General features: G+C 35.4%; 1 protein-coding gene across 1 annotated transcript; it reads left to right on the forward strand.

The window, feature by feature from the left end:
* The first annotated feature begins 1,204 nt into the window (after positions 1 to 1,204).
* LOC120354559 (ribonuclease Y-like) lies at positions 1,205 to 14,409 on the forward strand. The gene is made up of 2 exons (XM_039441905.1): positions 1,205 to 2,020; positions 14,356 to 14,409. Exons 1-2 carry the CDS (start codon positions 1,205 to 1,207, stop codon positions 14,407 to 14,409), a joined length of 870 nt encoding a protein of 289 aa, XP_039297839.1.
* The last annotated feature ends 5,804 nt before the right edge of the window (positions 14,410 to 20,213 follow it).

Below are 20,213 nucleotides of genomic sequence, written 5' to 3' on the forward strand. Positions count from 1 at the left end.
GCTCCTGATCGAAATTTTTCTGCATAGATCTAATTTTTTTTCGTAGCTGAACAAAAAAGCTCCTCATGACTTTTCTGTGCAATGAGCGTTTAAAAAGTACAAAATTTTGGGGGGGCCCCAGCTCCTCCAGGGGGGCAAATTTCTGAAAATCCTTTCTTAGTGGATGTTTTCAGGCTACCATAAACAATCGTGCAAAATTTCAAGTTTTTAGGCTCAGTAGTTTGGGCTGTGGTGTGATTTCAGTCTGTCGGGGCTTAGCCTTTTATAAGTATAGAGATGAATCAATTGCTTGTTGGAAAAAGTTTAAATAAAGCCTGCCGGTCCAGAAAACAACTGAATGTTTTAATCTGAAATTTCAATCTATCAATCCACAGTCGTATATTATTGATATTAAGTTAATTATAATAACATGAGTGTAGATTAGTTTGTGGTGACTCCAATTACTTAGGCCAGGCTAAAAAGTTTTGTTACACATCTAAATTTATATGTACCAGCATATAACCCTGGAATGTGTCTACCTAGAATAATAATCATCTTATTTCCAGCAATGATAAATTCAAGAGGCTTTTCTCTTATTATTATCAAGTTATGCCTTAAATAATACAGTATTCAGTGTTGAGTTATAAGGTTATGTTATGCGTGGCCTTTAATAGTCTTTCAAAAAGATTATCATTTAAATATATGAGTATTTAGACCTATAATAAATTTATTCTTTCATTTTACGGTACATCAATAAAAACAAGATCACTCGACTTACCTATATTTCGTGGATAAAATCACAAAAATTACCGTTGTCCTTCGCAAAAAACCGTTGGTCCTTGTGCAATGTGCATCGTGTGTCGTGTCATCATGATAGACCCAAAATGTCGATGTAATATTATCAATACATCGATAAATAATAACTATCGACTATTAATAATTACATATTCTCAAACATCATCTACATCAGTATTGCGCTAGAACTCGTAGAGAACGGACGTATAATGGAGTAGTAATAGTGTAGTGTAGAAATAGTGAGTCAGCAGTTTGTTCGCGATTAAAAGTGGAACAAAAATATTGCATCGAGTATCGGTCGTCAACCGCGGTATTTTATGCAAGCAAAGCGACCTGCTTTCGCGGCGGTAATATAGCTCCGTTCGCGTTTCCGTGTGCGTGAGTGTTGATTACGAGTGCTGTTTGAAATGTATGGTAGCGAAATCGCACTATGTCCGACTTAGTGAAGCCACCAAGTTTCCCTGCATCAGAGCAAGAAGAAAAGGAAGCCACTAACGAGAGCATGGACACCAACAACATGGCAAATACACCAGAAATCCAGTGTTCACCGGATCAATACATAAAAGCAAATAAACTCAAATCTTCAGCCGAGCAGGTACTTTTCATCGCCTGGAAGGAATCTGATGAGAAGAGGAAGGAGCTAGAGAGAAGCAACGCCCAACTCTTGCAAAAAATGCAGGATTTGGAAAAAAGATTTCTCAATATTGAGAAAAAGATCCATAGCCCACAGCCTACCAGCTCAGCAGCCGAGAATTACTCGACAAATGAAGAAGAATTGGCTAAAGAAACTGAATGGATCACAACTCATACTAAGCGGGCTACCAAGAAGAGGAAGCTTAGCACCCCATCGCCAGAAATCAAAAATGAGTCTGCAAAAAAGAAGCAACAAAATTTGAATAATAAAATCACTCCTGTGGAAAAACCAATCAGTGAGGAGGAGAAGAGGAAGAAGAAAGAAATGCCACCACCGCCAATCATTGTGGATGGTATTAAGAATCTGAATGTACTTATTACGAGTTTGAAAAAAGTGTCACCAGCTGACAAATTTAGGATTAAACTGTTGAGTAAAGAAACATTTAAAGTAAATGCAGTTGATTCGGAAACTTATCGGAATATTACCAGAGAATTGATTAAATATGGGCTCAACTGGCACTCCTATGAAGATAAACAGTCGAGACCAATAAGAGTGATGATTAAAAAGCTTCATCACTCTTGTAGTACAGAAATGATTCTGGAAGATTTGAAAGTAAGAGGATTAAAAGTTCTGGAAGTTGTAAACAAGCTGAGGTGGAAGACAAGAGAACCATTAGATATGTTCATGGTATCATTCAGCGCGGAAGAAGATATAAAAACAGTATTTGAATTGAAAAATATACTTGGCTGTAGAGTGGAAGTTGAAGCATTGAAGAAGGCCAATCTGATACCACATTGCAAACGTTGCCAAGCATACGGCCACACTCAAAAATATTGTAACAAGGAGCCTAGGTGTGTTAAGTGTGCAGGTAAACACCAAACAAAGGAATGTTCGAAAGCCAACGATGCACTACCAAAATGTATTCATTGCGGTGAAGCACATCCAGCCAGCTATCGAGGTTGCACTGTTGCAATCGAATTGCAAAAAATCAGGAATTCTACTAAAACAAAAACTATTGCAGATTCACGAAAGAGAATCATTCAAAATATCCCACCAAAAATCACGGAAAATACAGAAGCTCACAATCTAAACAATGGTAGTGCAGTTAAGAAATTGACTTTCGCCCAGATTGTCTCAAAAGAAAATAGATCGAAATTGGAAGAGCCAAAAAGTGAAGTAGAAGAAGGCACCAATAATATTTTGCAGCTAATCTTGGCAAAACTGGATAGACAAGAGCAAATAATCACCTCACTACAATCTAAATTTCAGCAGTTAGAACAGAGTAGACTACTGAAGTTCAAATGATTCATTCACTAAAAATAATGGAATGGAACGCGAATGGATTGTTACAACGGCAACAGGAGTGAGAAGCAGTTCTAGACATAGAAAAAATAGATATATGTCTTATATCTGAAACTCACTTTACAAATCAATCGTTTATAAAATTCAAAGGCTTTAAGATCTATCATGCTTTACATCCCAGCAATGTCGCGAGGGGTGGGAGTGCCATCATTATCAGAGACAATCTACAACATCATGAAGAAGTGAAACATGAAAGTGATAGAATTCAATTGATAGGTGTAGCAGTTCAAGCAGTAAATTATAACTTTGTTGTTGCAGCTATTTACTGTCCTCCCAGATATTCCATCAGAAGAGAGGAGTATTCTACATTGCTTGATATGTTAGGAGAAAAATTCATTTTTGGTGGTGATTTCAATGCAAAGCACGTGCATTGGGGATCGCGCTTAACAACTCACAAGGGAAGACAGCTCTTCGAAGCAATGAAAGAGATGAGGTGCGAAGCTCCTTCAACTGGTAAACCAACCTACTGGCCCACCGATACGAGACAAATCCCAGATCTCTTAGATTTCTTCCTGACAAAAAATATATCAGTTAATTATTCGCATTTAGAGGATAGTTTCAACCTTAATTCCGACCACTCACCCATCATTATGACTCTGAGTGATTCAATTCTACGGAAGGAAAATACTTGTCCAGCGTTAGCAAATAGCCGCACTGATTGGGATTGCTTCCAACAGATGCTGGAGGAAAGAATAGAATTGAACTCACCATTAAGGAACGAAGAACATATTGATCGGGAGTTGGAGAAGTTTGTGACTGATATCCAACAGGCAGCATGGTGTAATACCCCACAAATCAGAAGAAGAACCACTGGAAATAATTACCCTGCGGAAATCAGAGAATTGATTGTTGAAAAACGAAGAGCTAGAAGGAGATGGCAGCAATCACGTTCCCCCCAAGACAAAAGAGTTTTGAACAATTTAACTCAAGAACTAAGGAGAGAGATTCAATGTATCAAGGAAGAATCAATTAATAGTTACTTGAGAAACTTGACAGCAGAATGCAGCACGAACTACTCACTCTGGAAGAAGTGAAAAGAGAAATAAGAAATCTGAATAACAAAAAACCCCTGGATTTGACATGATAACCGGCTCAGTCCTCAAACACCTACCAAGGAAAGCAATAGTGAAATTAACAAATATTCTGAATGCTTCTTTCAGACTAAAATTCGTACCAGGAATATGGAAAGTAGCAGAGGTTATAATGCTACTGAAGCCAGGTAAAGAGCCACATGAAGTATCATTGTATAGGCCAATATCATTGTTACCGGTCCTATCCAAGTTGTTTGAAAGGATTTTACTTAGTAGGCTTAAACCAATAATTGAGAGACAGCACATAATTCCAAATCATCAATTTGACTTCAGAGTGAAACACTCAACAATAGATCAAGTGCATCGGATTATAAATGTAATAGAGAAGTGCTTAGAAGAGAAAAAAGTTTGTTCAGCAGCTTTCCTTGATATAGGGCAAGCTTTTGATAAAGTATGGCATGAAGGTCTCATTTTCAAGCTCAAAAAAGTGCTATCAAAGCAATATACAGATATATTACAATCCTATCTCACTGACAGATACTTTAGGGTCAGGCATGAAAGTTCATATTCTGATTTGAAGGAAATTAAAGCAAGAGTTCCTCAAGGCAGTGTTCTAGGACCAGTTCTTTACCAGCGATATTCCCAGCCTTGATGAGAATACTACAGCAACATTTGCAGACGACACAGCCATATTATCAGTAGACAGTAATATTCATATTGCAACAGAGAAACTACAGAGATCCATCAACAAAATTCAAGATTGGACTAGAAAGTGGAGAATGAAATTGAATGAAACAAAGTCGATTCACATCAATTTTACCAATAAGAAGGACCTGCCCATACCAATAACTATCAACAACCAAGTTGTACCATATGCTAATGATTCCAAGTATCTAGGTATGACCTTGGACGCAAAGCTTCGCTGGAAGGCCCATGTCAAGAAGAAGAGAGAAGAGCTTGGAATCAAATATAAGAAGCTGTATTGGCTGATCGGAAGAAACTCTGTCCTTTCAATCCGAAACAAAGTACTTCTGTACAAACAGATATTAAAGCCAGTATGGACGTATGGTATACAACTTTGGGGGTGAACCAAAGACAGCAACATCAATGTCATTCAACGTTTTCAAAACAAAGTGCTAAGGAACATTGTGGATGCTCCTTGGTATGTCAGGAACAGCGATCTTCATAGAGACCTTCACGTCGATCTGGTGTCCACCGAGATCCAGAGGCATGTGGAGAGGCACGAGGGGCGACTGCACCAACATGACAACGTCGAGGCGATCCAGCTGCTAGACAATGGAGGGTTGGTGCGGAGGCTCAAAAGGAGGAAACCGTTTGAACTAGTGTAGTGCTTGTTCAAGTAGTGTCCAGTGAAAGAGCAGAGCAGTGATTGAGTGAATCTAGCTTCTATAGTGCAGTCAATAAGTGAACATATTAATTAAACAATAGCAGTAAGAGTTTCTAATGAGAAATTCAATGTTCAATTTTTCAAGTAGTAATTTAGGATAAAAAAAAATAGCTCATTAGTCTTTAGACTAGTATTATATTAGACTAGGCTATAGTATTGACCAATAGAAAAAAAATCATCTACATCTTTGTTTGGAAATGCATTATTCAAATTACATAGTTCAAATGAGTAAAAGTAAAATTCAATCCTGATTTCTACATTTTTGAATGCAATAAAATCAGTTTTTCCCGGGAAAAAAGTGAGAATTAGTTTGATATATCGATTGTTGAGACTTTGATATTTCCATTTCACAGTATCAATATTATTGATAATAATTATATCAATATTTTCATTCGATACCATAGTAATGGTGGCAATTCCAAAATTATTGACAATGTTACTGTTATTAAAATATGTGATATCAATTTCAGGTGGAGATTATTGATTTTTCATGGGGGGATGTTTGTGCTTGACACTGAAATAATGTTGGAAACCATAAAATAGTTGGTTGTTATTATTTGAATTGAAACCCCAAAAATCATTTCAAAGTCTGTGTGAGTAATTCCGGATACTGCATGATTTTCCTCATGAACTGTGATCTAATTTGAAAAAGTGTTATAACTTTTCCAATTTTGAAGCAGGATGAGCAAGGCCTGTTTATTATTTCTTTTGACATGCAGAAGAATCTGCCTCTACCCAAACTGCCAGATCAGAGCTGTTTTTACTCAAGACAAATCTATTGCTACAATTTAACAGCAGTAGCTGGAGTGTAATGTGGGGGTAAAGCTTTAAGCAAGAATAATGTCTCAATTTACACATGGTCAGAAGATGAAGTTAGTAAGTCTTCCAATGAAGTTGCGTCAGCTATTTTTAAAGAACTCCAGATCAGGCTTGATAATGGAGACTTCAATGATACACATACCATTCGTTTGGTGTGTGATGAATGCGGCGGTCAAAACAAAAACACTATTGTTCTGACTATGTGTTTGAATTGGTTGGCTCGTAGTCAATCACACATCAAGTGAATCGAACTGGTATACCCTATCACTGGGCATTCGTTTATGCCGAGCGATAGGGTATTCGTCCCCATTGAAAGATAAATAAAAACAAAAGACACCATTGTTACACGCGAGGAATACCATACAATATTTTCAGCACATGGTGTTGTGAAGAAAATTGGTGAAGACTGGCAGGACTTCGATTGGGAATCAAAGGCTAAGGAATCTATTAAAGAAACCAAAGATTTACATTTCAAAATATCAAAGATGAGAAGACTGATTTTAACCAAAAATGCATTGTTCCTGGCACCCAGCTGAGACGTAGAGAGTGGTGTGGCCTTAACCGGTTCAGGACGCAGGTGGGAAGGTGTGCTGAGCTGATGACAGCATGGGGATACACATCTGATCCTCTGTGCCAATGTGGACAAATCCAATCAATGAACCACCTAATATCTGAGTGTCCACAACACTCTTATCATGGAGGGCTGTCGGCCCTCCATGATGCTGGAGAAGATGCGTGTCAGTGGCTCCAGAACATTCTAAATTCTATTGGTATTTGAAATATTAAGTGTAAAATTATGTTTTTTTTCTAATTTTGGCCTATGTATGCATATGCATATATATATATACCAAAAATGCACACAATAAATGTATTGATGTTTGAGGCGAGATGTCTTACATGGATGAGACAGCTCAGGCTCTCAGGGTGAACAAGCCTGGTAAGAAATTATCAACAATCAGACCTAATGAAATTAAACTAGGCTCAGTTAAAATTAATCCTGCAAAGCTCAAAGACGTTCAAAAACTGCTTGAGAAGCACTACGGGGCAAACTGGTTTGAAGTAAACAATTTGGAGTGGTACAAACATATTATTAACAATTATAATAATAATAATAATAATAATAATAATAATAATAATAATAATAATAATAGTAATGGTGGTCCTCAACTGGTCAATGAACAATGTGAGTGTGCAGATGAGAATGATAACAATGACGAAATTGTAGAATTTGTGGTTTAATTTTTTTCAATTTTTTCTATTTTTTGTGATTCATTAGATTTTTATCAGTTGAGCTGACAATTTGAAAAAATAAAATAATGTTTTTTTAAAACTGTTTCATCAATAGAACCATCCTCAAAGATTTTCCATCATACAGCAGTAATTGTTACAAAAACGTCCAGATCCAAACCTGCTTGGTTACAAAAACGGCCTGCTCCATACATTGGTTACAAACTCGGCCATGTCCATTTTTATTTTTTAATAACTAATTAACCTATATTATTAAAGTTGAAATCTCAATACTATTCAACTTTCAAGACATAAGACTATTCACATAAAAAAACAGCAACTAAAACAGTTTTTTTTCTATAAGAAACCGTTTCTGGTCTCTCCTGAAAAATTTTGCAAATTAAGCTACTCATTTATTCGATACCTTGATCTCAAGATTTTATTGACTAGAAGCAATGATATAAGGCTTAAATGTTCACCATCATTCCCCCCGCGATGTAACTTCAGAAACTCTTCCAATTTTAATGTAATGGAGATAAACACATTTTTTAAAAACTACATATTCTGAAAATGCATAACAAGCATATTCATTTTGATACCTTGATCTCAAGATTTCATCAACTAGAAGCCATGATATAAGGCTTGGAATGTTCACCTCCGCTCCCCACGCAATGTAACTTGAGAAACTCGTCCAATTCCAATGTAATGGAGATGAGCATATTTTAAAAAAACTGCATATTCTTGGAAGACATAACGAGCACATTTATTTGAAACCTTGTTCTCAAGATTTATTCCACTAGAAGCCATGATATAAGGCTTGGAAAGTTCACCACCACTCCCCCCGCGATGTAACTTGAGAATCTCGACCAATTTCAATGTAATGGAGATGAGCACATTTTCTAAAAACTGCATATTCTGAAAATGCATAACGAGCACATTCATTTGATACCTTGATCTCAAGATTTTATAAACTAGTACCATAGCCATGATATAAGGCTTGGAATGTTCACCTCCACTCCCCCCGTGGTATAACTTGAGGAACTCGTCCAATTTGTAATGGAGATGAGTAGATTTTTTAAAAACTGCATATTCTTGGAAGACATAGCGAGCACATTTATTTGGATCCTTGTTTTATTAATTTGTTCTACTAGTAGCCATGATATAAGGCTTGCTATGTTCACCTCCACTATACTCGCGCTATAACTTGAGAAACTCATCCAATTTCAATGTGATGGAGATGAGCCATTTTTTTAAACGGAATATTCTGAAAATGCATAACGAACACATTTATTTGATACCTTGATCTCAAGATTTTATTAACTAGAAGCCATGATATGAGGATTGAATGTTCACCACCACTCCCCCCGCGATAAAAAATTGAGAAATTCGACCAATTTCAATGTAATGGGGATGAACATTTTTTTAAAAACTGCATATTCTCGGAAAGCATAACGAGCACATTTATTTGATACCTTGTTCTTATAATTTGTTTCACTAGTAGCCATGATATAAGGCTTGGAAAGTTCACCATCACCCCCCCGCGGAATAACTCGAGAAACTAGTCCAATTTCAATGTAATGGAGATGAGCACATTCTTTTAAAAACTGCATATTCTTGGAAGACATACGAGCACATTCATTTGAAACCTTGTTCTTAAGATTTGTTCCACTAGAAGCCTTGATATAAGGCTTGGAAAGTTCACCACCACTCCCCCCACAACATAACTTGGAAACTCGTCCAATATCAATGTAATGGAGATGAGCACAGTTTTAAAAAATGCATATTCTGAGAAAATCTTTTGAAAGTGCATATTCCAAGAACACATTACGAGGGTTATCTCTAAAGTAAAGACCGTTTTGTTGTAAAAAAATTTATAAGAAAAATATGTTCAAACAAAGTGATACAGAATGAAATACACAACTTACATTAGTGCTCTACATAGTCACCATATGAATTGAGACATTTGTCATAGCGATTCACCAGCTTTAATATACCCTTGTTGTATTCTTCTGTGGCCAGTTCATTTAGCCATCGATTCACGACATCTTCAAGTTAGTCATCACCCGCAAATTGCTTACCTCCCAAAAATTCTTTCAATTTGCCAAACAAATGGTAATCTGAAGGTTCTAAATCTGGACTGTATGGTGGGTGACTGGAAATTTCCCATCCAAATCTGTTCAGTAAATCGAGCGTCTTACCAGCCACATGTGGGCGAGCATTATTGTGCAACAGTATTATGTCATCAGTAAGTCGTCCGCGGCAGCGATTCTGAATGGCACGCCATAACTTGAAGAGTGTTTCACAGTAATATTCTGCATTTACAGTCGTTTCACATGGTGTGAAGTCAATCAATATAATGCCAAATCAATCCCAAAATACTGTGGCCATCAATTTCCTTCCAAACGGCAGTGGCTTGATCTTTTTTGGTTTCGTTGGTGACTGAGGATGACACCAATCACATGACTGCCGTTTTCTTCCTGGCATGTAATAAGAAATCCAGGTTTCATTGCCGGTAACTATTGAATTAAGGAATTCATCACCATTTTCTTTGTAGCGCATTAGGAATTCCAAAGCAGATCCCATTCGAATTTGTTTGTGACGTTCTGATAACGTGTATGGCACCCAATGTGCACAAACTTTTCTGAAGCCTAAATGGTCATGCACAATGCGACCAATAACAGCTCTTGAAACACCAGGGAAAATACGGGTCAATTCAGATATTGTCATGCAACGATTGTTTTTGATTTCTTCATCGACCTTTTTCAACAAGTCCACGTTGATTATTGAGGGCCTCCCAGAACATTCTTCATCATGCACGTTAACTCTCTCATTTCTAAACCTTTCACATCATTTTCGAACGTTCCTTTCATTCATTACATTTTCACCGTACACAGTAACCAACTGCCTATAAACTTCCACTGGTTTAACGTTTTGATGGTTTAAAAAACATATCACTCCACGAATTTCACAATCGGCGGCAACATCAATTGTCTCATTCATTTCTAAACGCTATAACTGAAACGTAAATAAAGATAGAACAACACGACAAATGGCAGACAACAATGCAGTGTGTATATTACGAGACTGGATTCAGCCGACACAGGTTAGCCAACCTCACGGCGAGAAATTTTCCAACGGTCTTTACTTTAGAGATAACCTCTCATAGTTTTGTGGTTTCCATCAATTTCATGGTTGATCGTGCTATAAATCCAGTAGTACACCGACTATCAACTATCATTCAGTTAATGAAATATATTGTGTTTTTTACTCTATTCAAATGAAACTTGCCCTATCTTGTTCTAATTTTTAAGGAGAAATGTGGCTATTCACAGTTACTGGAACATTCTGTATTTTGCGTTTAAAGTACAGCTTGAAAATGTAGTGACAATGTTGTATTTATTACTCTTGAAAATTTCTATTTAAGTCTATTTTTTTCACAATTATTAAACTCAAAGTACCTCTCGTAAGATATGATTTAGGAAGGGAAAGGAAATCAGGTAAGGGATATGCTGAAAAATCAGGAGCAGCTAAGTATATCTGCAAATATGCAATGAAGAGTCGAAAATAAAGAAAAAGCTCTTTTAATGGAATCCTTGAAAACCTTGAGAAAATACAGGTGAAACTTTGCTGTAATTAAATAGTCTGTTGTCAAATCACTCGTACCCCGTCCGGATCCGGGCCAAGAGTGACTATAACAGGATGCAATGCTCACAAAACTTTACAGAGCAGCCTGCCGATTTTGCAGATCTATTTCAGCTCGTGCTGTTCACTAACACTACCGTATCTATAATCAAGGATCAGCTCCCTCCACAATCTCTCGGAAGGATAAAGGAATGTGGAAATGATTTTTATGGAAACAAAAAAGGATAGGTCGGAGAGACAAGAGAGTTTATAATGTAGTTTACTATTCAGTTATAAATTTATGGTAGGACTAAGGTTTAAAACGACATTTATAAGAGAAAAACTGTGGTAAGTTTGAATGATAAAGCTACCGGTATCTCAGTTTGGAATAGCAAATTGATAAATCTATTCTATAAATAATTTTTAAATTTCACAAGTTAAGAAGTACCTATTAGAGGAGTTGCAGCCTATTTATGTAATTAAAGAAATACAGTTAAGCTACTCTCATAGTATGTTATTTGATTTATTAGTATGTTATTTAAGATACTTTACTATTCAATTGTCAATTTGGGACAGTTTTTAAGAACATATTTATAATTGCAAAATTGTGGTAAGTTTGAGTGATGAAATTACCTGGAGTTCAGGTTACAAGATTGATAAATTTATGCTAGAAATAATTTTAAATTTTTAGAGTTGGAAAGTAATTGAAGAGTTGTGACCTGTTTATGAATGGAAAAATAAAAGTTAATCCACTTATAGTAGACTATGTTATGAAAATAATTAAAAAAAGTAGAGTTAAAAATAATAATTTATTAGATTTGAAATTTATAGTTATAATAATACTGTTAATAAGTTTTAAAATAGATGTTATAGGTTATGAAATGCTACAAAACGATGAACAACATTAATCTCTAAAAGTGAAATCAAAAGCAGTCAGGCCTATCTTGAAAACTGGTAGATGCTTTGCAGAGTACCTATCTGAAACAAATAAAAACATTTTCTGTTTCAGAAATTCGATTCCATTACAATTAAATAGTTTTGGGAAATTATTAAAATTAAGAGATTATCAACACTGGTGTTAGGAATATTATTAGTGGCTAATAATAATAATTTTAAAATGGAATGATTCGGGTGTAAAAGTGAATTTTCAGCACTTTTTGTCTCTTGCAAAAATCGTCTACAGGGGCACCGTTAACAATATATAGACCTTTTGTGGTAATTTTAAATGTAGTTAAAAACTGAATAATTTTGGCAGATTCTCAGCTACTGACGTTTAAAATTTAAAAAAAATTTTGGTTCATCATTGAAAACTCTGTAAAAATTCATGGACGTTTCTGTTCATATTATCAACCTTGTCCTAGAATTTAAAATGATTCCATTCAAAATTGGAAAAGTTATAACACTTTTTCAAATTAGATCACAGTTCATGAGGAAAATCATGCAGTATCCGGAATTACTCACACAGACTTTGAAATGATTTTTGGGGTTTCAATTCAAATAATAACAACCAACTATTTTATGGTTTCCAACATTATTTCAGTGTCAGGCACAAACATCCCCCCATGAAAAATCAATAATCTCCACCTGAAATTAATATCACATATTTTAATAACAGTAACATTGTCAATAATTTTGAAATTGCCACCATTACTATGGTATCGAATGAAAATATTGATATTATTATTATCAATAATATTGATACTGTGAAATGGAAATATCAAAGTCTCAACAATCGATATATCAAACTAATTCTCACTTTTTTCCCGGGAAAAACTGATTTTATTGCATTCAAAAATGTAGAAATCAGGATTGAATTTTACTTTTACTCATTTGAACTATGTAATTTGAATAACGCATTTCCTAACAAAGATGTAGATGATTTTTTTTCTATTGGTCAATACTATAGCCATCTAGTCTGAAGACTAATGAGCTAATTTTTTTTATCCTAAATTACTACTTGAAAAATTGAACAGTGAATTTCTCATTAGAAACTCTTACTGCTATTGTTTTATTAATATGTACACTTATTGACTGCACTATAGAAGCTAGATTCACTCAATCACTGCTCTGCTCTTTGACTGGACACTACTTGAACAAGCACTACACTAGTTCAAACGGTTTCCTCCTTTTGAGCCTCCGCACCAACCCTCCATTGTCTAGCAGCTGGATCGCCTCGACGTTGTCATGTTGGTGCAGTCGCCCCTCGTGCCTCTCCACATGCCTCTGAATCTCGGTGGACACCAGATCGATGTGAAGGTCTCTATGAAGATCGCTGTTCCTGACATACCAAGGAGCATCCACAATGTTCCTTAGCACTTTGTTTTGAAAACGTTGAATGACATTGATTTTGCTGTCTTTGGTTCACCCCCAAAGTTGTATACCATACGTCCATACTGGCTTTAATATCTGTTTGTACAGAAGTACTTTGTTTCGGATTGAAAGGACAGAGTTTCTTCCGATCAGCCAATACAGCTTCTTATATTTGATTCCAAGCTCTTCTCTCTTCTTCTTGACATGGGCCTTCCAGCAAAGCTTTGCGTCCAAGGTCATACATAGATACTTGGCATCATTAGCATATGGTACAACTTGGTTGTTGATAGTTATTGGTATGGGCAGGTCCTTCTTATTGGTAAAATTGATGTGAATCGACTTTGTTTCATTCAATTTCATTCTCCACTTTCTAGTCCAATCTTGAATTTTGTTGATGGATCTCTGTAGTTTCTCTGTTGCAATATGAATATTACTGTCTACTGATGATATGGCTGTGTCATCTGCAAATGTTGCTGTAGTATTCTCATCAAGGCTGGGAATATCGCTGGTATAGAGTAGGTAAAGAACTGGTCCTAGAACACTGCCTTGAGGAACTCCTGCTATAATTTCCTTCAAATCAGAATATGAACTTTCATGCCTGACCCTAAAGTATCTGTCAGTGAGATAGGATTGTAATATATCTGTATATTGCTTTGGTAGCACTTTTTTGAGCTTGAAAATGAGACCTTCATGCCATACTTTATCAAAAGCTTGCCCTATATCAAGGAAAGCTGCTGAACAAACTTTTTTCTCTTCTAAGCACTTCTCTATTACATTTATAATCCGATGCACTTAATCTATTGTTGAGTGTTTCACTCTGAAGTCAAATTGGTGATTTGGAATTATGTGCTGTCTCTCAATTATTGGTTTAAGCCTACTAAGTAAAATCCTTTCAAACAACTTGGATAAGACCGGTAACAATGATATTGGCCTATACAATGATACTTCATGTGGCTCTTTACCTGGCTTCAGTAGCATTATAACCTCTGCTACTTTCCATATTCCTGGTACGAATTTTAGTCTGAAAGAAGCATTCAGAATGTTTGTTAATTTCACTATTGCTTTCCTTGGTAGGTGTTTGAGGACTGAGCCGGTTATCATGTCAAATCCAGGGGTTTTTTGTTATTCAGATTTCTTATTTCTCTTTTCACTTCTTCATGATGTTGTAGATTGTCTCTGATAATGATGGCACTCCCACCCCTCGCGACATTGCTGGGATGTAAAGCATGATAGATCTTAAAGCCTTTGAATTTTATAAACGATTGATTTGTAAAGTGAGTTTCAGATATAAGACATATATCTATTTTTTCTATGTCTAGAACTGCTTCTAACTCCTGTTGCCATTGTAACAATCCATTCGCGTTCCATTCCATTATTTTTATTGAATGAATCATTTGAACTTCAGTAGTCTACTCTGTTCTAACTGCTGAAATTTAGATTGTAGTGAGGTGATTATTTGCTCTTGTCTATCCAGTTTTGCCAAGATTAGCTGCAAAATATTATTGGTGCCTTCTTCTACTTCACTTTTTGGCTCTTCCAATTTCGATCTATTTTCTTTTGAGACAATCTGGGCGAAAGTCAATTTCTTAACTGCACTACCATTGTTTAGATTGTGAGCTTCGGTATTTTCCGTGATTTTTGGTGGGATATTTTGAATGATTCTCTTTCGTGAATCTGCAATAGTTTTTGTTTTATTGCAAAATTGTGGTAAGTTTGAGTGATGAAATTACCTGGAGTTCAGGTTACAAGATTGATAAATTTATGCTAGAAATAATTTTAAATTTTTAGAGTTGGAAAGTAATTGAAGCATTGTGACCTGTTTATGAATGGAAAAATAAGAGTTAATCCACTTATAGTAGACTATGTTATGAAAATAATTAGAAAAAGTAGAGTTAAAAATAATAATTTATAAGATTTGAAATTTATAGTTATAATAATACTGTTAATAAGTTTTAAAATAGATGTTATAGGTTATGAAATGCTACAAAACGATGAACAACATTAATCTCTAAAAGTGAAATCAAAAGCAGTCAGGCCTATCTTGAAAACTGGTAGATGCTTTGCAGAGTACTTATCTGAAACAAATAAAAACATTTTCTGTTTCAGAAATTCGATTCCATTACAATTAAATAGTTTTGGGAAATTATTAAAATTAAGAGATTATCAACACTGGTGTTAGGAGTATTATTAGTGGCTAATAATAATAATTTTAAAATGGAATGATTCGGGTGTAAAAGTGAATTTTCAGCACTTTTTGTCTATTGCAAAAATCGTCTACAGGGGCACCGTTAACAATATATAAACCTTTTGCGGTAATTTTAAATGTAGTTAAAAACTGAATAATTTTGGCAGATTTTCAGCTACTGACGTTTAAAATTTAAAAAAAATTTTGGTTCATCATTGAAAACTCTGTAAAAATTCATGGACGTTTCTGTTCATATTATCAACCTTGTCCTAGAATTTAAAATGATTCCATTCAAAATTGGAAAAGTTATAACACTTTTTCAAATTAGATCACAGTTCATGAGGAAAATCATGCAGTATCCGGAATTACTCACACAGACTTTGAAATGATTTTTGGAGTTTCAATTCAAATATTAACAACCAACTATTTTATGGTTTCCAACATTATTTCAGTGTCAAGCACAAACATCCCCCCATGAAAAATCAATAATCTCCACCTGAAATTAATATCACATATTTTAATAACAGTAACATTGTCAATAATTTTGGAATTGCCACCATTACTATGGTATCGAATGAAAATATTGATATATTATCAATAATATTGATACTGTGAAATGGAAATATCAAAGTCTCAACAATCGATATATCAAACTAATTCTCATTTTTTTCCCGGGAAAAACTGATTTTATTGCATTCAAAAATGTAGAAATCAGGATTGAATTTTACTTTTACTCATTTGAACTATGTAATTTGAATAACGCATTTCCTAACAAAGATGTAGATGATTTTTTTTCTATTGGTCAATACTATAGCCATCTAGTCTAAAGACTAATGAGCTAATTTTTTTTATCCTAAATTACTACTTGAAAAATTGAACAGTGAATTTCTCATTAGAAACTCTTACTGCTATTGTTTTATTAATATGTACACTTATTGACTGCACTATAGAAGCTAGATTCACTCAATCACTGCTCTGCTCTTTGACTGGACACTACTTGAACAAGCACTACACTAGTTCAAACGGTTTCCTCCTTTTGAGCCTCCGCACCAACCCTCCATTGTCTAGCAGCTGGATCGCCTCGACGTTGTCATGTTGGTGCAGTCGCCCCTCGTGCCTCTCCACATGCCTCTGGATCTCGGTGGACACCAGATTGACGTGAAGGTCTCTATGAAGATCGCTGTTCCTGACATACCAAGGAGCATCCACAATGTTCCTTAGCACTTTGTTTTGAAAACGTTGAATGACATTGATGTTGCTGTCTTTGGTTCACCCCCAAAGTTGTATACCATACGTCCATACTGGCTTTAATATCTGTTTGTACAGAAGTACTTTGTTTCGGATTGAAAGGACAGAGTTTCTTCCGATCAGCTAATACAGCTTCTTATATTTGATTCCAAGCTCTTCTCTCTTCTTCTTGACATGGGCCTTCCAGCGAAGCTTTGCGTCCAAGGTCATACCTAGATACTTGGCATCATTAGCATATGGTACAACTTGGTTGTTGATAGTTATTGGTATGGGCAGGTCCTTCTTATTGGTAAAATTGATGTGAATCGACTTTGTTTCATTCAATTTCATTCCCCACTTTCTAGTCCAATCTTGAATTTTGTTGATGGATCTCTGTAGTTTCTCTGTTGCAATATGAATATTACTGTCTACTGATAATATGGCTGTGTCGTCTGCAAATGTTGCTGTAGTATTCTCATCAAGGCTGGGAATATCGCTGGTATAGAGTAGGTAAAGAACTGGTCCTAGAACACTGCCTTGAGGAACTCCTGCTATAATTTCCTTCAAATCAGAATATGAACTTTCATGCCTGACCCTAAAGTATCTGTCAGTGAGATAGGATTGTAATATATCTGTATATTGCTTTGGTAGCACTTTTTTGAGCTTGAAAATGAGACCTTCATGCCATACTTTATCAAAAGCTTGCCCTATATCAAGGAAAGCTGCTGAACAAACTTTTTTCTCTTCTAAGCACTTCCCTATCACATTTATAATCCGATGCACTTGATCTATTGTTGAGTGTTTCACTCTGAAGTCAAATTGGTGATTTGGAATTATGTGCTGTCTCTCAATTATTGGTTTAAGCCTACTAGGTAAAATCCTTTCAAACAACTTGGATAAGACCGGTAACAATGATATTGGCCTATACAATGATACTTCATGTGGCTCTTTACCTGGCTTCAGTAGCATTATAACCTCTGCTACTTTCCATATTCCTGGTACGAATTTTAGTCTGAAAGAAGCATTCAGAATGTTTGTTAATTTCACTATTGCTTTCCTTGGTAGGTGTTTGAGGACTGAGCCGGTTATCATGTCAAATCCAGGGGTTTTTTGTTATTCAGATTTCTTATTTCTCTTTTCACTTCTTCTACTGTGACACGCATTATTTCTTGATTCGGCTGTAAGATATTCTCATCCGCTTCTAAAGTTTCGTCTTCTCCTGAGTTGATTGGCTGGAAAACTTTTACAAGATGATCCGCAAATGTCTGTGCCTTTTCATCACTACTCCTTGCCCATTGTCTGTCCTGCTTTCTGAGAGGAGGAGATTGTTGAATGGTTCGTTTTATTTTTTTAGCTGCCTTCCAGAGTGAGTAGTTCGTGCTGCATTCTGCTGTCAAGTTTCTCAAGTAACTATTAATTGATTCTTCCTTGATACATTGAATCTCTCTCCTTAGTTCTTGAGTTAAATTGTTCAAAACTCTTTTGTCTTGGGGGGAACGTGATTGCTGCCATCTCCTTCTAGCTCTTCGTTTTTCAACAATCAATTCTCTGATTTCCGCAGGGTAATTATTTCCAGTGGTTCTTCTTCTGATTTGTGGGGTATTACACCATGCTGCCTGTTGGATATCAGTCACAAACTTCTCCAACTCCCGATCAATATGTTCTTCGTTCCTTAATGGTGAGTTCAATTCTATTCTTTCCTCCAGCATCTGTTGGAAGCAATCCCAATCAGTGCGGCTATTTGCTAACGCTGGACAAGTATTTTCCTTCCGTAGAATTGAATCACTCAGAGTCATAATGATGGGTGAGTGGTCGGAATTAAGGTCGAAACTATCCTCTAAATGCGAATAATTAACTGATATATTTTTTGTCAGGAAGAAATCTAAAAGATCTGGGATTTGTCTCGTATCGGTGGGCCAGTAGGTTGGTTTACCAGTTGAAGGAGCTTCGCACCTCATCTCTTTCATTGCTTCGAAGAGCTGTCTTCCCTTGTGAGTTGTTAAGCGCGATCCCCAATGCACGTGCTTTGCATTGAAATCACCACCAAGAATGAATTTTTCTCCTAACATATCAAGCAATGTAGAATACTCCTCTCTTCTGATGGAATATCTGGGAGGACAGTGAATAGCTGCAACAACAAAGTTATAATTTACTGCTTGAACTGCTACACCTATCAATTGAATTCTATCACTTTCATGTTTCACTTCTTCATGATGTTGTAGATTGTCTCTGATAATGATGGCACTCCCACCCCTCGCGACATTGCTGGGATGTAAAGCATGATAGATCTTAAAGCCTTTGAATTTTATAAACGATTGATTTGTAAAGTGAGTTTCAGATATAAGACATATATCTATTTTTTCTATGTCTAGAACTGCTTCTAACTCCTGTTGCCATTGTAACAATCCATTCGCGTTCCATTCCATTATTTTTATTGAATGAATCATTTGAACTTCAGTAGTCTACTCTGTTCTAACTGCTGAAATTTAGATTGTAGTGAGGTGATTATTTGCTCTTGTCTATCCAGTTTTGCCAAGATTAGCTGCAAAATATTATTGGTGCCTTCTTCTACTTCACTTTTTGGCTCTTCCAATTTCGATCTATTTTCTTTTGAGACAATCTGGGCGAAAGTCAATTTCTTAACTGCACTACCATTGTTTAGATTGTGAGCTTCGGTATTTTCCGTGATTTTTGGTGGGATATTTTGAATGATTCTCTTTCGTGAATCTGCAATAGTTTTTGTTTTATTGCAAAATTGTGGTAAGTTTGAGTGATGAAATTACCTGGAGTTCAGGTTACAAGATTGATAAATTTATGCTAGAAATAATTTTAAATTTTTAGAGTTGGAAAGTAATTGAAGCATTGTGACCTGTTTATGAATGGAAAAATAAGAGTTAATCCACTTATAGTAGACTATGTTATGAAAATAATTAGAAAAAGTAGAGTTAAAAATAATAATTATAAGATTTGAAATTTATAGTTATAATAATACTGTTAATAAGTTTTAAAATAGATGTTATAGGTTATGAAATGCTACAAAACGATGAACAACATTAATCTCTAAAAGTGAAATCAAAAGCAGTCAGGCCTATCTTGAAAACTGGTAGATGCTTTGCAGAGTACTTATCTGAAACAAATAAAAACATTTTCTGTTTCAGAAATTCGATTCCATTACAATTAAATAGTTTTGGGAAATTATTAAAATTAAGAGATTATCAACACTGGTGTTAGGAGTATTATTAGTGGCTAATAATAATAATTTTAAAATGGAATGATTCGGGTGTAAAAGTGAATTTTCAGCACTTTTTGTCTATTGCAAAAATCGTCTACAGGGGCACCGTTAACAATATATAAACCTTTTGCGGTAATTTTAAATGTAGTTAAAAACTGAATAATTTTGGCAGATTTTCAGCTACTGACGTTTAAAATTTAAAAAAAATTTTGGTTCATCATTGAAAACTCTGTAAAAATTCATGGACGTTTCTGTTCATATTATCAACCTTGTCCTAGGATTTAAAATGATTCCATTCAAAATTGGAAAAGTTATAACACTTTTTCAAATTAGATCACAGTTCATGAGGAAAATCATGCAGTATCCGGAATTACTCACACAGA

Source organism: Nilaparvata lugens, chromosome X (genome assembly GCF_014356525.2).
Source record: "Nilaparvata lugens isolate BPH chromosome X, ASM1435652v1, whole genome shotgun sequence".
Taxonomy (NCBI): Eukaryota; Metazoa; Arthropoda; class Insecta; order Hemiptera; family Delphacidae; genus Nilaparvata; species Nilaparvata lugens.